The sequence below is a fragment of the Musca autumnalis genome, unplaced genomic scaffold, assembly GCF_047663935.1.
Source record: "Musca autumnalis isolate F117 unplaced genomic scaffold, ASM4766393v1 scaffold_2, whole genome shotgun sequence".
NCBI classification, from domain to species: Eukaryota; Metazoa; Arthropoda; class Insecta; order Diptera; family Muscidae; genus Musca; species Musca autumnalis.
In genome coordinates, this window is record NW_027411755.1 from 128,589,895 (window position 1) to 128,611,983 (window position 22,089).

The following is a 22,089-nucleotide window of genomic DNA, read 5'->3' on the forward strand; positions in this document are numbered from 1 at the left end:
TTTCTTTAAAAACTCAATATTTAACCATGTTTAGATGGGGCCATAAAATCCGAGGTGGATCTGACACAACAAAACCCAACTAGGGTTTCTTGGCGTTTGGGTCTGTACTTTCAAAAAATCTTCAGTTCGAATTGTTTGCACAAGATCACCTTAAAAATGTTGCACAGTGTTACTCTCAATTATAGAGAGCAATGTTTACAAAACGCACTGACAGCCTTGCAAAATTTACTGATCGCTTCAAAATACATACATTTTAGTATGTGCCGGCAGGGTTTTTGATGGAGCTTTTAGGCCATTGTCTCAGGAAGTATGGACTTACTCGGGAAAAATGGATTGTACCATTGTAATAGGGACCTTGAAAAAAACCTTCTGCAAAAAACTGCACTTTTCTCAAATTTTTGTGTGGACTTGAAATTGAAATCGATTTTCCTGTCCTCAATTTTGTGCCGTCACCTATTATTAATTTAATATATTGGGTTTGATTGTAAACATATTTAAACTAATGAAACAAAAAACAAAATAGTGAAAGATATTTAAAGGTATGGGCGAGGCACATTCCCAATGACAAAATTTTTTCCCAATTTTGGAAAATACGCAAATTTCTGGAGAAAGGAAAACTATAACATTGTTATTGTCGTTATTGTGTTCGTTGGTTCTTTGTTAAGTAGGTAGGATTGTTGCCTTTAAGAACAATTTTAATAAATTACCGTAGCGTTTACACGAAGTGAGCTATTTTATTTTTCCTCAGGTACTAAATTTTAGTGAAATTCCAAATTAAGTGGACTAGAACTTTTAGGAAAAAGCATGGAACAAAGTTTCTTCTGAGAGAGTCTTCTTTCAGCTCATATATACTTTTGTATATATGACGGACGGACGGAGGGACGAACTTGCATTAAAAAAAACCAAAAAGTAAAAACACAAAAAATTGCATAACATATATAATTTTCAACCGATTTCACTAGTTTTTCCGGTTTTCGAAAGCTTACTTAATTTTTTGGTAAACATAAATAGTTACACTGTTTGGTATCTTCTTAGCAGCCTGAAGCACAAGGAAAATAATTTTCCCGTTTTTTGATGCGATTTCTACGCACTTCAACCACTATAACTTAGCCATTTGTTAACCGATTTCAGAATAAATAGAAAATTAGAAGTATTGAACGTTTAAAATTTAAAATCTTTGAAACCCCGTTTTTACAATATTTACTGTAATAAAACAACAAAACGAAGTGACCAAAAGGAACCAAAGGTATTTTCGTTATCCATGGACCCAAACACAATAGAATTTTTGCATCAGAACTCTTGAATATTTGTCGTGTAGCACAGTGTTATTTAATTATTTTCTTTTTTTTGTAATTTTATGGTTTGTTTATTGCTGTTTCACCTTTTTAATAGATTCGAACATATGAAAAACTCAAAGACACTCATATTTTGATGCAAAATATAAAAAAAACTATAACGTTGACATTGAATTCCTCTGCAACTATTAGGCCGAATTTGATAGCTTCATCGGAAAGCTGATTGCGCTATCTGTCGAACAAAGAAACAAAAATATGAAAATATCTCTATTCGTTCCAAAGGTTACAGAGTTTTGACAACAACCTGCTGATAAAAATTTCAAAACGATCCGAGAGGAGCTCTTAAATTTCACTTTTCCCGATATAGTCCATATTCGAATCCGATCAATATCTGGAAGAAATGGCACGATGGATGAATCGATTGCTCCCTTCGAGAGTTATCCTTTAGAAAAATTTTGAACTTTTTGGATAACTTCGAATTTTAACTAAGTTTGGACAAAATATTACGATACGATTTTGGTTGTATCAAAGTGTATATACCCTTTTTATCTAAAAGGCTGAGGGTTTAAAAATCCGATTTTTTTTAAAGTCCTACACCCTAATTAAATAAGTTCGTTTTTCGAAAAATTCACGTAACACCGCGAAATATTCGACGTAGACCCCCTATGTGGTATACCAAAATTAATATCTCGACGAGATAAAGCGATTTTGAGATGTGTGTCCGCCCGTCCATTAAAAATTGTAATCAAACTCCAGGCCGCAGTTATGGGCCCATCTTCACGAATAATAATAAATTTAGTACTATTTAGTACTTTAAAAGTAAACACTAATTTCCGAAATCTCCTTTTTACACCCTACACCACTATATGGAAAGGGTATTATAAGTTTGTTTTGGCAAAAATTCATGTAACACCGCGAAATATTCGTCAGAGACTCCCAATATGGTATACCAGTCTTCATATCTCGACGAGATAAAGCGATTTTGAGATGTGTGTGTGTCTGTCTGTCCATTATAAAATGTAATCAAACTCCAGGCCGCAGTTATCTCAACCTTCACGAAATTTTTTATGGAGGTCGAGTTCAGACCAATAACCAATAGACCAAAACCAAAATTTGTATCCGATTTTGTAGCCTCTCTGTAAGTTGCAATGGTAGCTTGCAATATAACGTGATGATCAGATAATATTTAGCGGGTCAAATTAACTTTTGTGTGAAAATAGGTAACATTTTTTGTATAATGACTATAACTTTACTCCTGGAAGATATGAAACTTGAAAACCAACTCTTGACCTCTCCATAATGAAAATTATATCAATATAACGCACAGTGGATCCACTTGTATGGTGAAAGTGGCCAAAAATATTTAGAGTGCAAAAATCAAGCCAATGCGCTGGTTACAGATTTGTGCTGCTGCGAAGAGTTTTTTAAGAAACCACGAGCGTAACATTCTCCCCCTTTCCCCTCTGGAGGGGGTATACGATAAGAATTGTTTTATGCTGTTAATACAAAATGATATGAACAAAGGTCCCGATTGTCTTATCATGCAAAAATAGGCTTGGGGAAACAAAACCATCTCCAAAACAACTTAAAATCCAACCAATTTAGCGGATTAAAAAAAATTAATATTTTTGTCTGAAAATTGGTAACATTTTTAATATAGATCTTATAGCGTTCTTCCTGGAAGGCACGTACCGCCAACGTAAGGCAAATTTGGAAGATGATTTCTTCATCTTACCACTGATGCCAATTATATTAATGTACGTGGTCGGATAACAGAGTTATACGCTAACATATCCATAGAGACCCTATTCTAGGGCAGCTTTAGTCCGTGACCCACCATTTATAGTCTGGCACTAGATGACAGCTGATTTTAATACTGAATAATCTTGAACCCATGACCTACTTTGAAAAATTATTCCCGAGGTGGACACTGGTGGGCATCATGACTAAAACCTCAGTTCAAATTTAAGTATATGATCGAATTGGCATTACAAAATACACTAAGAAAATATGCAGCTAACTACAATTCCACAACACGCTAAAACACTATTTTTTAATGAAAATTAAGCTATTACCTCCTCCTTCAACATCCACTCTAATATTTTGCTATACGTATTAGTTTCGCGATATTTTGAATATATTTACTTGCACTTAAAATATAGGTTGTACTCACAACAAACAATATTAGTCAAATGTTCCGACTTTTGAAGCTATTCTTATGAAGATCGCGTTCGAATGGAAAAAAATTAATATATTTTTAAAAAGGTCCATAGACGTCCGATTTGATAAATTTTGTACCAAAATTTTGACATTATTTTTTTATTTCTGGCCAATGGGTGGATCCACTGTGTAACAGTAAGATAACGGAACTACTGTCTACCATATACATAAGTAGGTTCCTTTATTGTTTTAGTTTGTGTGTAAAGAATTATATTTACCTTTCATGCTACAAAATGTCGCAAACATATTAGAAAAGTTTAGTACAGTCGAAATCGCTTATAACGTCGTCGTTTATAACGTCATATCGGTTATAACGACGATATCTAAAAGTCCCAAATCTCTGGGGCCCTTTATAGCGCTATCGCTTATAACGACATATCGGTTATAGCGACAAATTCCGTCGGTCCCTTGACCGACGTCATAAGCGATTTCGACTGTATAGAGAAATTTCCATTTTATTATAACCTCCACCATAATATGGACGATATAATTAAATTTGTCATTCTGTTTGTATCGAAATATTCATCGGAGACCCTATAAAGTATGTATATTCTTGATCAGGGTGTTGAAATCAAGATACAGCTCGCAATTTTTTTGGTAGAGCTTAGTAATTTGGTATAGAAGTTTCTCCTAGGATGTTTGGTATTTCAATTGGGCTATATCGGTCCACGTTTTTATATAGCCTTCATAGAACGATACCATCCGATCTTCGTTATTTTCATTTCATTTCATTATCACACCGAAATGGCTGAAATGTTGTATTTAGTCTTCGTTGGTGGAACAGAACTTTCCCCCAGAACTTTGTCGGTATAGGTCCACGCCTTTATATAGTCCCCATCGGACGGTACTTCCCGATTTTCGGTATTTTGAAGGTTGTGGCCTCAATATTACTCCGAAATTCGTGAAATTTGGTATTTAGTCTTCGTCGGAGAGTATAATACTTTTCCCCAGATATTTTTCGGTACAGGTCCACGCCTTTATATAGCCCCCATCGAACGGTTCTTACCGATTTTCGGTATTTTGAAGGTTGTGGCGACAATAATTCATCGAAATGCCTGAAATTAGGTATTAAGTCTACGTTGGGAGTACAACTTTCCACCTGACGTTTTATAGGTATAGGTCCACGCCTTCATATTGCCCCCATAGAACAGTACCTTCCGATTTTCGGTATTTTGAAGGTTGTTACTTCAATATTCCACCGAAATGGCTGAAATTTGGCATTTAGTCTTCGTTGGTGGTATAAAACTTTCTCCCAAAAATTTGTCCGTACAGGTCTACGCCTTCATATAGCCCCCATAGAACGGCACCTCCCAATATTTTCTGGCCATAAACCTTCAAATACAGGAAATTTGGTATTTAGTCTTCTTTGAGTTTACCAATTTTCCGCCAAAATTTGTCGGTATAGATCGACTTTTTGAAACAGCCCCATAGAAAATATCTCTCAAATTTCGGTATTTTGAAAGTTACCCACATTGTTTTACCGAAATTGCTGAAATTCGATATTACGTCTTCTTCATAAACGAAAGGAAACTAAGTGTTCCATTTTACTTCAATACAACTCGTGGTGGAGGGTATAACGCCTTTCTTTCTTGTTTTTTTTTTCATTTGATCCAAAAGCCGTATATATGAAATTTATGGCGATCGTTCCATACTATTTCCATAGTAATTTTCGAAGACCTTGAAAATTCTCTAGGACACAATCGACGAAAAACTTTTCCGATTGTGAAAATCGGATTTTGATATAGCTTATTGCCTACTGGCCGATTTTAGGCATTTTGGGGCCTACATAGCTATATCGAAATCTGATCCGAGTTGCACAATTTTTTTGTAGTATTTGTTTTTCGTCGATTGGACCATTTTTTGTAGTATTTGTTTTTCGTCGATTGGACCATGAAAATGCATCTTTGGGCCCATACAAAATACTATGGATACAAAGATTGCTAGGCTGGCACAGGTAAAAGTTAACTGATCGCCATTTCTGGATCAAATGAAAAAAATTAGGAGTATGAGTTCCAAAAATTTGTTTGTTTTTTAGGTCAGTCTAGGGGCCCACAATTCTCTGTAGCAAAAACAAAAAACAAAATTTCAGACGTTTCGGTTGAATAATCCGTTACAAATTTAAATCCCAATTTTCTATATCAAAACGTGGACCTCCACCGACAAATTGCTGGTGGAAAGATGTCTACCAATAATGAAGATCAGTCAGTGCATTGTCCCAATTTGAACTTCTATATCTTAAAAATGGGAAAACATCCACAATATCATAAAAGCCCATTTCGATAGGACTTACGGTTTCCAAGCAAAATCGTGAAAATCGAATAAACCCTAAAATGTGAACTTTGATCGCGATTTATTTCAAAACCGCTCCGGCAATTTTTGTTTTGTTTTTTTTTTTTAGTTTTTCTCATCTATAAACATTGTATTTTCAGAATCCGCAAAAACTTCCCAGGTATAAGCTCCCTCCATATAAAGTTGCTTCAAGAGCACCGTGCACTTCGGTCCACATTGGCTGTAATTTGACATTTAAGGTTCCCAGTAATCCAAATTGTGAACATAAGTCCAGTTACAAAGGTATAACAATTATTGTGAAAATTTCTGATCGAATAAGCAAGCTATTACTCGGTATTTGGGGTTTTTAGTGGTCAAAAAATGTCTCCACCTAAAAATTTGTCGTATTCTATTTGAATCAATGTTATTGCAAACCAATATGTCTTTAATATAAAATTCATGGCATCGTTTTAAAAAAGCTTCACATATGGATTTTTTCTCCTCCGATTAAAAGCTGTTGTTTAAAGTATGGATCCAACTGGACTCAATTCCATTTTAATTGTAATTATTCAATTGTTGCGCTATTCTCAAATGGGTAATCAACTAACTGAGCCATCATACATTTTATTTATCTATCAAAACAAAATTGTTTACGCCTCTTAAATATATTGTGTGCAACAAAAACAATAACAATTTGTCTACAACTGAATAAATTTAGCATGTCATTTAAGTGTTTTTTTTTTATAAACGATAAACAGAAGAAGACAACTAAAATAAAAAAACTACTCACCTCCCGCAAACATTGAAACATATAGCGCCAATTCCGAAAAGACAATAGAACCGAAGGCATGGCTAGTGCAGGAAAAATAAAAATCAGCTGCCGTCGACCAGCGACCTCGCAATTTGTCATATTTGAAAGGTCGCTGTAATGTGTCGTATGCTGTTGTGGTCGATGTAATGAAATTATTATTCAGACCCAGTGTGTGGGGGGAGCCGCCGGATGGTGGTAACATATCATCTTCATCTAGGCGACCGCAATCGCCACCAACCATAGCTACCGCTGTTGCATTGTTGACATCTGTGTCATAATCATACTCATGTTCAAGTTCATGTTGCTTGTGATGATTATGTGAGTTGGAGGCGGCGGAGGGTGTTGATTGTGACGATGATGCTGCGGTGTCCGATATGATACGAGTACAGTTGCTTAAATGATTTTTGGCTTCAGTATAGAACGATTTCATGGTGGACACACACACCCGCACGTCTGAAAACTTTTGCCGCGACCTCTACTTTCTATAAATGTTGCTGCCCCTTCTGATGATCATTTAGATCTGCCGCTGCTTGTCTCGGTAGATGTCTAAATGTTGTATTCAATTTCAATTTTGACTTTTATTACCATAAATTGAGACCCCTGGTGTAGTTGGCATCTGTTTGTTTGTTTATTGTTCTATGAAGTGCCACTTGCAAGACGACAAATGATGTTAATTTTCTAAAGTAGTCTGAGTCTGAGAATTTGTTCGCTACATTGAGCGATCTGTTGTTGTTGTGTCTGTTGATCTGTGGCTGAGGTTAAAGCTGTTGTTGGATTTGACTTTAAATTGTCTATTGTTGATTGATTAAAGTAGTAGTAGTAGTTGTTGTTGTTTTTGCTGCTGCTGTATTTCAAATCATCATCATTATATTGTATTTACAATTGCAATTAGCTGTTGTCGGAATTAACAATTCTGTAAATCGTTTTGTTTGATCGATACATTGTTTGAAATTTGTTTTTGTCTCATCAAATGAGAAATCGATAGTTCTTAGAAATTTTTAAAATAGATATGTCAATTAGAATATCTGTATTGTGTAGTTAGGGTAGTCATTTGTAGACCCAATGGGATTATGTAGTTAGCATGGTGTTATAAGCATCATGATAGTTAAGGTATTATACAAATTGTTTGAGTCTGTGCAGAATTATGTTATTGCTCCAACAAAGACAAAACAATATGTGTGAGAATAACGTGGCTATAACCTTCAAATACCGAAAATCGGAAAGTGCCGTTCTAGGGAGGTATATCACAACGTGGACCTGTACCGGCCATTGTCTGCGGGAATTTTTTTACACCCTCAGCATTTATGCTAACGAGAGTATATACATATTTCGTGTAAACCTTGGCGTCATTAATGTTAAATTTTTTTGATTTTTCTATGACTTTCATACGGGCAAAATGTGTCTCATCGAAATAATGGGTTTAAAACCCATGTATGTTTGGACGAAATCCGTTTCAGACAATTTGGAGTCGATTTAGAAATGTCCGTCCGTCTATCTGGCTGGCTGGTGCGCCAGTAATATTTTGTCCGAACTTAATTTAAGTTCGAAGATAATCAATATCGGTCCACTCTTTTAGGTTCAACACTTTTCACTAAAATGGTAACTCTCGAAGGTAGTAACCGATTTGGTCCATACTTTGCACATCGTATGAAATACGGGCAAAATGTGCCTCATCGAAATAATGGTTTTAGACCCCAAGTATGTATGTTTGGACGAAATCCGTTGCAGACAATTTGGAGTTGATTTAGCCATGTCCGTCCGTCTGTCTGGCTGGCTGGAGCGCACGATAATTCTCGAACGGCTTTCGTAATATTTTGTCCAAACTTAGTTCAAGTTCGAAGATGGGTTATATCGGTCCACTACTTCAGGTACCTCCCCTACAAAAGTTCGGAAAATTTGTACGTACGATAACTCTTGAAGGGAGTAACCGATTCGGTCCATACTTTGCACATCGTGAAATGTCAACCAGACTTAGATGAGGTTCCAATATGAACTCAATCGGTCCACTTCTTCGGGTACCTTCCACACAAAGTTTCGGATAAGACCTTTAAGACCTGCTCTCGAATCACTTTGATTTTTGTTGAAGCAACTTGATTCGCTGCCTTAATTACGACGGCAAAAATTTTTTTTAGGAGCAAGTCCATATTTCTTGAGAAAACAGTCCGAGAGGTGTAAAAAACACCTGTGACACCATATGTAGTGGCTGGAGAGAACGATCTCTCGAACTGATCAACCGATGTGGTTCAAAATTTGGCCTTCGTCATATTTTGTCCAAACTTAGTTTTTTGTCCAATTTGATCCAATCTTTGGATCTCCTAATATGTTGTCCAAATTTAGTTTAACTTCTAAAATTATCCATAATTGTCCTATCCTTAGAGTACCTTCCCCACAAAAGTTCAACATTTGTGACGTAGTGCAGTTTAGGGTCTGTTCGTAGATCCTTTTGAAATGTATACCGATGCTGTTCGTTGTGGTCCTGTTTACAGCGATATTATGTTTTAGTGGACATCCATCCACGATGACCGACTGAAATGACTAGTGAGCGCGATATCTATCGAAAATATATGACTCCCAAAAAAAGATCCACTTCCATAATGGAGTATGTCGATCCATTCTTTAAGTACCTCCTCCGCAACCTTTTTGAACTTTAATCCTAATCCACATTATTGTCGGAAAGTTCAAATGTCCAAAAAGGCCCAAAAATTCTGAAAAGACCCTAAATACATTTGATGTGTCCGTAGATGAAAGCTTCAATTCACATAGGCTGAGGATACATCTCTGTCCGCAAAGCCGACTGATACTTTTTTACTTGTTAATTTCCCACCGAAGACTTTACACCAATTTTCAACAATTTCGGCTGGATAATGTTAAAAATTCCTAAAACCTGGAGCTACGGTTCATAACGTTGTTTGACCTTCACCGACTGGACAAAAGTTTTGTAACCTAAGCGAATAAATACCAAATTTCAGTAATTTCCATTTGATAATGTGGTAAAATCCATCAAAGTACCGAAAATCGGGCTGTACTGTCCTATGTTCGAATTTTTTTGGATAGAAGTTTTATTTACCACTTTTAACCCTAAATGCCAACAAAAACTTCATAATACCAGAACCGGGTGGTACCGTTATATGGGGGCTATTCCAAAACATGGACTTATGTCCGAAATTTAACGTAGATACGTTTTGACGTGCCAAATTATAGCTAATTCTGAAAATGTAGTTAAAAACGTCAAAATACCTGAAATCGGTGTTTTTTTGGTATTTTGTTTTTGGCCATAAGGAACCCTAAGGATCTTAAGGTATCTTTATATGGGACCTATTCGAAAACATAGACCTGTATCCACACTTTTTGGTGCAGAGGTTTCTTACTCTATCGAAACTTAAATGCCACATTCTAGCTAATTCGGTCTGAAAATGTAGCTTAAATCTCCAAAATATCTGAAATCGGGAGGTACCGTTATATAGGGCTATTCCAAAATGTGGACACAAATTCAACAATATTTCACGGAGAGTTTTTGGGGAACTCTAAATGTCAAATTATAGCTAATTCGCTCTGAAAATGTGGCTAAAACTTCAAAAAACCTAAAATCGGGCGGTATCGTTTTATGGGCGCTATTAGAAAACTTGCGCCGATATAGCTCATCTTCAAACAAAACAAACAAAAACACAACCCCATTGCCTCCCAAAGTTTATGCCGATATAATCCTAAGTTTGGCTTATACATATAACGTTTAAAAGTAAGGCGTGGGAAAGGTACTCTACCTCCTCCGAAATAAATAAAATATACATAACAACGGCAAACATTGTGCTTTTGCTGCAAATTTGATGGAAATCGGTTCAGTAGTATTGGAGATATAACATTAACAAAACAAGTAAGAACGACGTTAAGTTCGGCCGGGCCGAACTTGTTATACCCTCCACCACAACTTGTATTGAAGTAAAATGGAATAATTAGTTTCCTTTCGTGTATGAAGAAGACTTAATACTAAATTTCAGCAATTTCGGTAAAACAATGTGAGGCATCATTCTATGGGGGCTATTTCAAAACGTCGATCTATACCGACAAATTTCTGACGGAAAGTTTTTAGACTCAAAGAAGACTAAATACCAAATTTCCTATATTTCGGTAAGAGAATGTGGCTTAAACTTAAAAAAATACCGAATCTCAAGAAGTACGCTTCTATGGGGATATAGGAAGACGTGGACCTATACTGATAATACTCTTCTGATATATTTTATAACTCTTGGAAGACGAAATAACGAATTTCAGCCATTTCGGTTGGATATTGACGTCACAATCTTCAGTATTACGAAAATCGGGAGGTACCGTTCTATGGGGGCTATATCGACATATGGACCTATACCGACGAATTTTAGTCAGAAATGGGGCAATATGAAAGCGTGGACCTGTACAGACATATTTCTGGCGAACAGTTTTATATCACATTGAAGACTAAATACCAAATTTCAGCCAATTTGGTGGAATATTGAAGACACAACCTTCAAAATACCGAAAATCGGGAGGTACCGTTCTATGAGGGCTATATGAAGGCATGGACCGATACCGACAAAGTTCTGGGGGAAAGTTTTATACCACCAACGTAGACTAAGTACCAAATTTCAGCCATTTGACTCTCTATCTTTAAAATTGCGTGCTGTATCTTGATTTCAACAGACAGACAGACGGACGGACTGACCGACGGACGGACAGACGGACATGGTCAAATCGACATATAATTTTATGCTGATCAATAATATATATACTTTATAGGGTCTCCGAAGAATATTTCGATGTGTTACAAACGGAATGACAAATTTAATTATACCCTCCATATGGTGGAGGGTATAAAAAACAGGCGTGGTCGGGTCTTTAGACCCCAATGAAGTACTACATTGTAGATTAATCCGTAAATTTTTAAACCGATACATGCGCAATTTTAGCAAATAAAGCGTTTTTTTAAAAATATCGCATAGGGGACGTTCGCCGCCCCCTCTGGAATCCAATCAAGTATTTATCCTGTTCTCGGGGGCCATTCCTGTACATTCCCTGACTATTTTAGGAAAATCGGTTCAGTAGTTTTTGCAGAACTTCAGTAAATTGAAAACTTAAAATTTAAATTGAAAAAAGTGGGCGCGGTAAAGTGTACTTTCTATAAAAACCTAAGTTCAATTATGACGGCATTTGATTTTTATTCATAAAGATATGGCGTTTCTTTACACCGGGGGCCATCCCTGTACATTTCTGAAAATTTCAGCAAATTCATTTTAGTGGTTTTTGTAGAAAAAAATAAAATTGAAAAGTGGGCGAGTTCAAATTTTCTTTGCATAAAAACCTAAGTTCTCAACTGATGCCATTACCAACGAACGACATTTGATTTTTATTTTTATAGATATAGCATTTTTAAGGAAATATGGTATAAGGGAAGTACCCCGCCCCTTCCGAAATTCAACAAAATATGTAGCCTATTTGCACCGGGGGCCATCGCTGTACATTCCCTGTCAAATTCAGGAGAATCAGTTCGGTAGTTTTTTATAGAAAAGATTAAAGTTGAAAAATTGGGCGTGGTCAAATTTTCTTTGCATAAAAACCTAAGTTGGGTTATGACGAACATTTCAAAAAAAGAATTATCCAAATCGATCCAGCCGTTCTCAACTAATGCCAGTACCAACGAACGACATTTGATTTTTATTTACATATCGTCACCATAAATGCCTGAAATCGTATCTCCAAAAAAGTCAAAATTAGTTTTTTGATTGAATCTAATACATAAGACTAAAATACATGCTCTTGCTAAATTTTAAGCTTCAACGTTTAAAAAACAACGATCCTATTCAAGAAAAGGCATTTCGGAAAATGGGATAACATTGCAGATTTTGTTGCATTACTTACTCCCATTCGTATATGATTGATAATATCCCATATACTCGCCTTCATAAGATTAATATTCCATAAAACAGTTTTTCATTTTATAAAGTTTTTGCTTCTCCTGTAAAATTATTATTTTGTTAGTTACGACTTTTGGCATATATGGAGACGATATATAGATTTAAGGTTCCTAGGTATCAAAAAAACTTATATACCAAAAATTACATTTTCAGACCAAATTAGCAACAATTTCTTGGTCAAGAAACTTCTCATCCAAAATTGTGGGCATGTCCTGTAGGAAGCCTGGAGTCAAGTGTCGACATGTCACCACTTTGGTGACTTTGTAAACATTTTGTCCACAGGTTGTCAACCATCGTTCTTTTATTTACTTTATTTTCTTGAATAAAAATATAGCATTTAACTGTTTGAACTGTCCATTGTCTTATAGAACTGGATTTCAAATGTCAATTCCATTACGTGTACGTCTAATAAATTCTCGTCATATATCCTGTGGATTTTATTGCACGTATATAAACATGCTATTATGCATCTGGCTTTTAAATCACCCAAAAGCTCCAAATAGACCAAAAAATCGAATAGTTAAACTCTGGTCCTCATATGGTCCTTCACTCACTACATCCAATGTCTATACATACTGACTTACTACCTTCATTGTCAACACAAGGTACCCCAGCAACTACTGACATACTAGTTCCAGTGTCACTACTGACTTTCGAATGACACGTTCATACAAAATGTCTATAGGAAATTACATACATGTGTTGTTTACACTTTGTCAGTAGCACTGTTGACAATGTCAGTAGTAATCAGTATAGATTCACTATTGACATATCCTACAGGGTAGGTCCACGTTATAGAATACCCCCCATATAAAGAAAACCCGATTTCCTGTGTTTTAACAATATTTTCAGAACGAATTAGATATAACTTGACACTTACGGTTCCTAGGGGGTTAAGGAACATATCTATAAAAAATAGTGGACATAGGTCTATGTTTTGGAATAGCCCCTATATAACGGTACCCCCGATTTCCGGTATTTCCAAGTTTTTAACTACTTTTTCAGACCAAATTAGCTGTAATTTGGCATTTTTGGTTCGAAGTGGTCAAAAACTTCTCAACGGAAAATGTTGGACATAGGTCAATGTTTTGGAATGGCCACAATATAACGGTACGGCCCGATTTCAAATAGTTTGACGTTTTAACTACAGTATTAAATAAAACTATATATAAATTGACATTAAGAGTAACTAGAGGTTTAGAAACCGCATCTACAATAATGGTGGACATAGTGTTTAGCTGATCGAGTTAAGTATTTGGGGTTCTCGGTGGTCAAAAAACTTCTTCACCTAAAATTGTGGGTATTGGTACTTTGGTACAGAACGAAATCTAATTATTCCACATTAGTTCAGAATATAGGGTGACGTAGGGGATGGAAGATACCAAGCAACGGTCCTGACCGGTTTTAACATGGCAAAGCCCAGGATTTATCTTGGTCCCTCTTTCATCCCAAGTGGACACTGACCTCCCCGTGGTGTCACCTGGGGAACTGCCTTTAACACCCAAGGTAGTGAGCTAACATGTGCCGCGCGTTCACCCATAAGAACGTTAAAAACTTGGGTTTGGGCGTCGGGTTAGTAACCCTCCCCTAGAAAAAAAACAGCCTACTATGAAAAAACGAAAGAAAAGAAAAACAAACAAAGTTGACGAACCCCGCAAACGTTTTAAGGACCATGATCTGCGAATCTTCACCTGGAATGTTCGCACACTTTATAGAGAAGGTGCAGTCCTCGCATTGGCAGACGTACTTGAAAAGTACAAGACCGATATTACTGGCATACAGGAAATACGATGGATTTTGAAAGGCGTCACAACAACACCTAAAGGTGAATGAAAGACTTGCTGCAATTCGAATAAAAGCTAAATTCTTCAACATCAGCTTTATTTGCGCTCATGCTCCCACTGAAGAAAAGGACGAACAGACCAAAGATATTTTTTACGAGCGCTTAGAAGAAACATATGACCGTTGCCTTGCCCATGACATTAAAATCATTCTAGGCGATTTTAATGCCAAAATTGGAAAGTCTCCACAGTGAAACATCTGACAATGGTATGAGGCTGATAGACTTTGCAGCTGCAAAAAACATGGTAGTTAGCAGTACCAGATTTAATCATCTCGATATTCATAAGGGCACCTGGCTGTCTCCAGATCAGAAAACAAGAAACCAAATTGATCATGTTGTGATAGATGGAAGACATTCATCAAGCGTGTTGGATGTACGATCGTTCCGAGGCGCAAACATTGATTCGGACCACTACCTTGTTGCAGCAAAGGTACGCACCCGCTTAAACGTAGCAAACAAAGTACGAACAGACACAACACGAAAGTTAGACATCGGTAAGCTGCAATCACAACAGATAGCCACAGCATATTCCACTCAACTAGCCCAATTGCTTAATCAAAGCACTCCACATCCCGATAACATATCAGCGCAATGGCAAAGCATTGCCCACTCCATGCAAACAGCCGCAAAATCCATACTTGGATACCACCAAGGAATCCATGGTATGATGAGGAGTGTCGTGCTGCCACCGAAGAGAAAAATGCGGCATATAGGGCTACTTTACAATCCGTAGCAACGCGTAGCGCACGAGAGAGATACAGGGAGAAAAGGAGAGAGGAGAAACGTCTTTTCCGCAGGAAAAAGAGAGATATGGAAAAGCGGGAGTGTGAAAAAATCGAGATGTACAGGAGCCAGAATGAAGTCCGAAAATTCTACCAAAGAGTCAAGCATCAAACTGATGGCTTTGGTACAGGCACATCCTCCTGTAGAGACCAGCAAGGTAATTTGGTAACTGATACAGATAGTGTACTCAGGATATGGAAATAATATTTTTCAAATCTGTTGGTATCCAATAGCAGCGAAGACGACGAAGATACCACAGTCCCAATCCCAGAAGATGGTATTGAATGTATACACCCAGCCAAGATGAGGTAAAGACAGCAATAAATCGGCTGAAGAATAATAAGGCAGCAGGAGCCGATGGCTTACCAGCCGAGCTGTTCAAAACCGGAGGCGACACGCTGATAAGGTGTATTCATCAGCTAGTTAGCACCATCTGGCAGGAAGAACGAGTACCCGACGATTGGAACCTGAGTATCCTGTGCCCCGTCCACAAGAAGGGAGATAAGACTGTATGCTCTAACTATAGGGGCATAAGTCTACTCCCTATTGCCTACAAGATCGTGTCAGGGATATTGTGCGAACGACTAAAGCCTATGGTCAACGAGATAATTGGACCATACCAATGCGGCTTTAGACCTGGCAAGTCCACCATTGACCAGATATTTACCCTGCGGCAAATCCTGGAGAAGACCCAAGAGATGCAGATCGACACCTACCACCTTTCTGTCGATTATAAAGCAGCCTTCGACAGCCCGCTGCGTTCCAAGGTATTCCAAGCCATGTCTGAATTTGATATCCCCGCAAAGCTCATCCGGCTTTGTAAAATGACTTTAACTGACACGAGGTCCTCAGTTAAAATAGGAAAGAACCTCTCCGAAGAGTTTGGTACCAAAAGAGGTTTCAGACAAGGAGACAGCCTTTCGTGTGACCTCTTCAACTTCCTGCTACAAAAGGTTATACGAGAGGCAAACGTCAAAAGAAGTGGCACAATCTACACCAATAGTCTCATGTTACTTGCTTATGCTGATGATATAGACATCATGGGCCGATCAGTAAAAGAAGTAACTGATACCTTTATAAAGGTCGAAGGAGAATCTGCTAAAGTGGGTCTGGCGGTAAACGGTGAGAAGACCAAGTTGATGGTGTCGACGCGCAATGCGTCCATTGAGATCGGACCAACTGTTGAAGTTGGTTCCTATAATTTTGAGGTAGTAAAAGACTTCGTATACCTCGGCACCTCCGTAAACACAACAAACGACAGCAGTTGTGAAATAAAAAGAAGAATTGTATTGGCCAACAGATGCTACTTTGGTTTAAGTAAGCAGTTTAAAAACAAACCACATCTCGTCAAACAAAAATAATGCTCTACAAAACACTGATACTACCCATGCTGATGTATGGCTCCGAAGCCTGGGTACTTGCGCAAGCAGACATGGCAGTGCTTGGTGTGTTTGAGAGAAAAATTCTTCGAAAGATCTACGGACCAATCTGCGTTGACGGTGAATATCGACGTCGCATGAACCACGAGCTGTATCTGCTATACAACGACATCAATATAGTTAAACGTATCGAGATGCAACGATTGCGTTGGCTAGGCCATATCATAAGAATGAGCGATGATGAACCCGCTAAAAAGGCGTATAAATACATAAATGACATGACGGTAAACGCAGAACTGGCAGACCAAGGCTTCAATGGAGCAAACAACTGGAGAAAGGGATGGAAAGACTCGGTATTCCAAAAAGCGAAGCAACAAACAGAAAGAAATATAGATCTTTTCTTAGTTCGGCCTATAGAACAAATGTTCTGTAATGGGCCAGCTAAGTAAGTAAGTAAGTTCAGAATATATCATAGTGGACGGTATAGAAAGTTCGGCCCGGCCAAACTTTACGCTTTTTACTTGTTAATACTTAAATGTTATTTTAGTCATCAATAGGCATAACATCATTTGTTCTCGCAAGAGGAAATATTTTTTTTTAGAAAAAAGGTCCAAAAACATAGCTCTTAAGTAGGTAAGTAAGAAGTTCACATTTACCATGGTCTAAAACTCTTACACTATTTAGTCATATTGTGGGTAACTCTTCCTTGTGCCTACACTGAAGACTGAGGGTATAATAATCAACCGCTTTCGCTAAAATTGTATAGGGGTTTTTAGAAGTATAACATCTCCTGGACACATTTTCGAATCGAATTGGGTGAAAGTTGCCATTTTGAGCTCACAGTGTGTAAGGAGAAACCTTACAAAAATTTTTCATTATTTGTCAACAATATAACGGAACCATCCGATATTCAAACATTTATGAAATTTATTTAGCTATGTGGAATAGTTCTTGACAGTTCTACATATTCATATTTCTACAAAAACCTTATTGACAACACTGTGCCTGGTTATTTTTATTACCATTACAATTAAGAAATTCTAAAAACCTGTATTAAAACATCTTTATCATATTTATTACAAGCCACTGGTACCCTAATGACCATAATAAATGTATATTCAGTCATTAAAAAGTCATAAAGATTGGGTCATCAGAACTGTCAACACTATACATAACAAACAAATATTTTATGAATCCATTTAGATGATCCAACAAGCAAAATAACTTAACTAATTATTTTAATACAGTTCATTATTTGAATGAATTTTTACTTTGAAAATTCAAAACAAAATACACAAAAGGCACAAAATTTGAATGTTTTTTATTTATATATGTATGTAGATATGTACGAGTACCTACAAACATAAGTATATACTCGTTTGTACTAATTGTATATTTGTTGATTAGGCTCAACCACAAATAGAAAAAAACTGTCGTTTTTATCGTTAAATATTTAAGTGGCGCAAATAAAACTGACTTTTATGACAAATTATGACTGAAGTTCACTTAAGGTAGTTCAAAGCAAAACAACAAAACAAAAACACATAAACGTTAAATTCTGATAAAAATTGGAATCAAAACAAAATATCCAAAACACGTCAGATATGAGCCAGCAATGCGCACACACTTTCGAACACTCCAACAACATTTAAATGCATTCGAAAAAAAAATAAAATTTCCATAAATTAATAATTAATTTGTGAGCGACGGACATGCGAACACTTCACCGTACTTAATTAATTATTTTTATTTTCTTTCTTTTTTTGGCAAAAATAAAGCGGGGTAATGAAATGAAAGATTTGATGTTCTATCACGACGCGTATCGCAGTTGAGACTGAAATTAAACAAAAAATTTACTCTGTAAAATAAACAAATGCCTGTTGGACTAATAACATCACAATACAGCGTGTAGTATAAAAGATTTTAACACTAAACAGAGACTAATAGTCGGGCGACAAACAGGCAGACATAGAGACTGTCAAACATACGTAGGTACATATGTAGCAACTAGAACTCGTACATGGTGTCCGATCCATGGAAAGTCGGAGACAATTTAATTAAATACAGTAAATGACACAAGAAAAAAAGTGAAAATGAATATCAAATACAATAACAACAATGATAGTGACAGAGATGCTCTTCGCCGCACACAGATTACCATCTCGAAGTACTCGAAGCAATTATTTGGTCCATTATACTCGACACACAGGGGAAGGCCAAACCACATTATGCGTGGTGGGCCTGGAGGCAAATGAAAGATAAATGTGTTTTTTTTTTACCGAAATTTCGGTTTGGTTAAAAGAAAAAGTTATGTCATGCCTGTGGTTATGCACCTAATAAAGAAGCAACAAGCATAAAAATGATCAAATTCATGGATTTAGTGAATCACCAAGCACCCAGTGATATGTTAGTGAGCAAAAGTTTTTTTGAGCGAGGTGATATTTAGATACTTTTTGGAGAAACATATTGTTTTAGGTCCCCGATTCCATGAAAACGTTTGAAATGTTTTATCGATCTACACTTTCTATCGACAGTGGAGTAATTCTGCCGAAAAGTTGTTACAGAACACTTTACGACACAAATACCGACATTTGTCGATGAAGGTAATTGTTTCTTTGTTATTAACGAAAATATCTACATTTTAGAGAAAATTTTGAACTTCTTCGAGCTCGAATTAAGTTTGAGAGAGAGATTACGATGTGCAAAGTTTGACCAATGTCAATGCCATTTTAGTAGGTCATGTAAGAATTTTTATAGCTTTTAGACCATTATGTCAGGAAAAATGGTCAACGAAAAACATTTTATTGCTGTAAACAGGACCTCAAAAAGGAGTACTTTCGGTAAAAATTTCAAAACGATTATAGAACAGCTCTTAAACTGAACATAAGTGATCATTTGAACTTTTGTGAGGGTGACACCCGAAGGTTTTATCTGATATAGGCCTTTCTGGAATTTGATGTACCTGTGAAAGATATTATACGATGTACAACGTAGCGGTCAAATCGGATATTCAATTAATAAGTTATCGGGCTCATCAACCATTTTAGTTGTTGCCGGCAGGTTTTTAAAGCTTTTGGAACGTTATCCTAGGAAGTGTGGACTAACCGCCGCAAAAAATTGTTCCGTTTTAATTTGCAGTTGATCACTTATAATTTAGAGCTTTTGGACCATTATGTCTGCAAGCATGGACTTGCCTACCAGCACACAATATCGCTGTAAAAAGGAACACAGGGAGTAGTTTTGCTAAAAATGTACAAAGGATCCTCGAACAGACGACCTTGAACGACACTTAAACAAAAAAGTCGAACTTTTGGGACATAGGTATGGATTGACCCGGTAGGAGGTAGGGAGTGGACGATAGAAAGTAGAGGGTGGACCAATATCACCAATTTTTATACCTTCAGCTTTTAGGCTAACGAGGGTATATGAGGAAAAGTCAAAATTTTTTAGTTTCCATGAAGCCAAGGTTTGCACTATTATAATACGCGAACTATTGTAGTTTGCCAGTAACTATGACTATTGCTGGATTAATTTAGATGTTTTTGTACAAAGCTCAAAAATTTAGCAAAAAAATTTAATTTACGTGGTAGTTACGACCGCGTAAAGGAAAAACCATAGGTAAAAACACGTTGAATCTAAACAGGTTTTTTACATTGCTATTCGATTTCTGATTAAACCATTCAAATGACGGACATCTGTCCAAAGTAAAAGTTGGAGAATACAAAATGAAGATTACACTTCTAATGTATCACTTTCCAAAATTTCCACTGCATCCACCTTTTATGGATGCTGACATTTTGAAGCCGGATTTCAGGTGTTTTTTGTATTTTTTATGTAACTGGGACGCGCATTCGGATATTTCGAAAAACCAATTATAGGATTAAAGAACTCGCAATTTCGCATAATCTGATATGTATATTGAGTATATAGCCCACACAGCAGCAGAGTAATCTACTGCCAAAGGCCAAAATTTAGTGTGATATTTTTTCTAAAAAACCTATTTTTTGGGTACAGTATTTACAATATCGTTTTGAGTGTGCTGGTACCCCGCGATATTTTAGTTTTTCTACGATCCGGATCATATGAATCACAGATCGTAAAAATCCATCTACTAGAACGGCGGAAATGGCTACTGCAAAAATTGAAAAATTTGCGAAAAATGTTTTTCAAAATATCGCTGACTAATTCGCGTTTTATGTGGATCGTTTCCATTTCAATGAAGAAAGTGAACCATCACTCGCGTTTGTGCGAAAACAGCGGTTTGAAAAATTTAGTGGCATGGGAGCTGTATCCGATTTATCCAAAAAATACTGTGTGATGCTACATCCACAGTTCTTGATGGATTTTATTGAAATATGTTTAGATCGATGTATTTTTGCACGGTTGATAGTGAAATCGGATGCGCATAAAAAGTGTATGCACTTTGTGCAAAATATAAGCGTAATACAGTTTGTTGCACACTAAACTGCAGACGATGCTACATCTTAGCGGCCAATGTAAATCCTGGCAAATGTGTACAAATTAAAAGAGAAGAATTCGCTGTATTGGTAAACCGCATGCGCATCAAGTGATTTTGAGGATTTCGCGATTTACACGCATTTCAAAATGAAAATTACCCGATACAATTTTATTTCAAGATTATACCCCATTTAAAGGAACCCAACATTTATTTGAAAGATATCCATATCTTCTGCTAGATGTTAGCGTGTTTTCGAGAAGTGATTAGAATAAAAAATGTGATTTATTGCGTGGAATTTAACTAAAATAGAAGAAAAACTCCGACCTATTTTTCTTACATTTTGTTCAAATAACTCACAAAATAAATTTTAATAAATATTTTCTATTACAAAAATTTTATAAATTTCCTCAATATATTTTTTGTTTTTTGCTATACACGGTGCTCTTGAATCAAATTTAAATGAAAGGTGCTTACACCTGGGAAGTTTTTGCGGATTCTGAAACTACAATGTTCATAGATGAGAAAAATCAAAAAACAAAAAAAATCGCCGGAGCGCTTTTTAAATAAATCGCGATTTAAGTTGACATTTTTAGGGGTTGTTTAGGTTTTCACGATTTTGGTTAGAAACCGCAAGTCCTATCTAAATGAGACTGAAGAAAATGTTGTAGCTATGAAAATTCTCTACAAGATTGACCTTCACCTTATTTTCGTAGGTTTTACCAATTTAGAGATATTGAAGTTCAAATTGGGACAATGCACTGACTGTATTGCCCCCTTATAAAACAATGTAATGAAGGGTGCGCCTTAACTAAGTTTTATTGAAAACCGCTTACACAGGGGAAGTTTTTGTAAATTCTGAAACAGCAATGTTCATAGATGAGAAAAATCCAAAAACAAGAAAAAATCTCTGTAGGGATTTTTAAATAAATCGCGGTCGAAATTCACATTTTTAGGTGTTTTTTAGGTTTTCACGATTTTGCTTGGAAACCGCAAATCCAATCGAAATGGAGATAAGGAAAATTTTGTAGCTGTGAAAATTCTCTACAGGACTGACGCTTATGATTTGTTCTCAGGCTGTACCATTTT

At 36.5% G+C, this 22,089-nt stretch overlaps 1 protein-coding gene across 39 annotated transcripts in view; it reads right to left on the bottom strand.

The window, feature by feature from the left end:
- The window catches only part of LOC141394628 (sodium-dependent proline transporter), a 77,226-nt gene that overhangs the window by 27,528 nt on the left and 27,609 nt on the right, over positions 1 to 22,089 (bottom strand). For 5 of the 39 annotated variants that reach the window (XM_073969310.1, XM_073969313.1, XM_073969316.1 and 2 more), the window contains exon 2: positions 6,574 to 7,581. In XM_073969310.1, the coding sequence (XP_073825411.1) occupies positions 6,574 to 7,024 (451 nt within the window). In that variant the 5' untranslated portion in view covers positions 7,025 to 7,581. Of the gene's footprint in view, positions 1 to 6,573; positions 7,868 to 9,403; positions 10,218 to 17,815; positions 18,405 to 22,089 lie in introns of those variants that run through there. The other 34 variants (XM_073969327.1, XM_073969337.1, XM_073969326.1 and 31 more) reach the window with 31 other exon arrangements.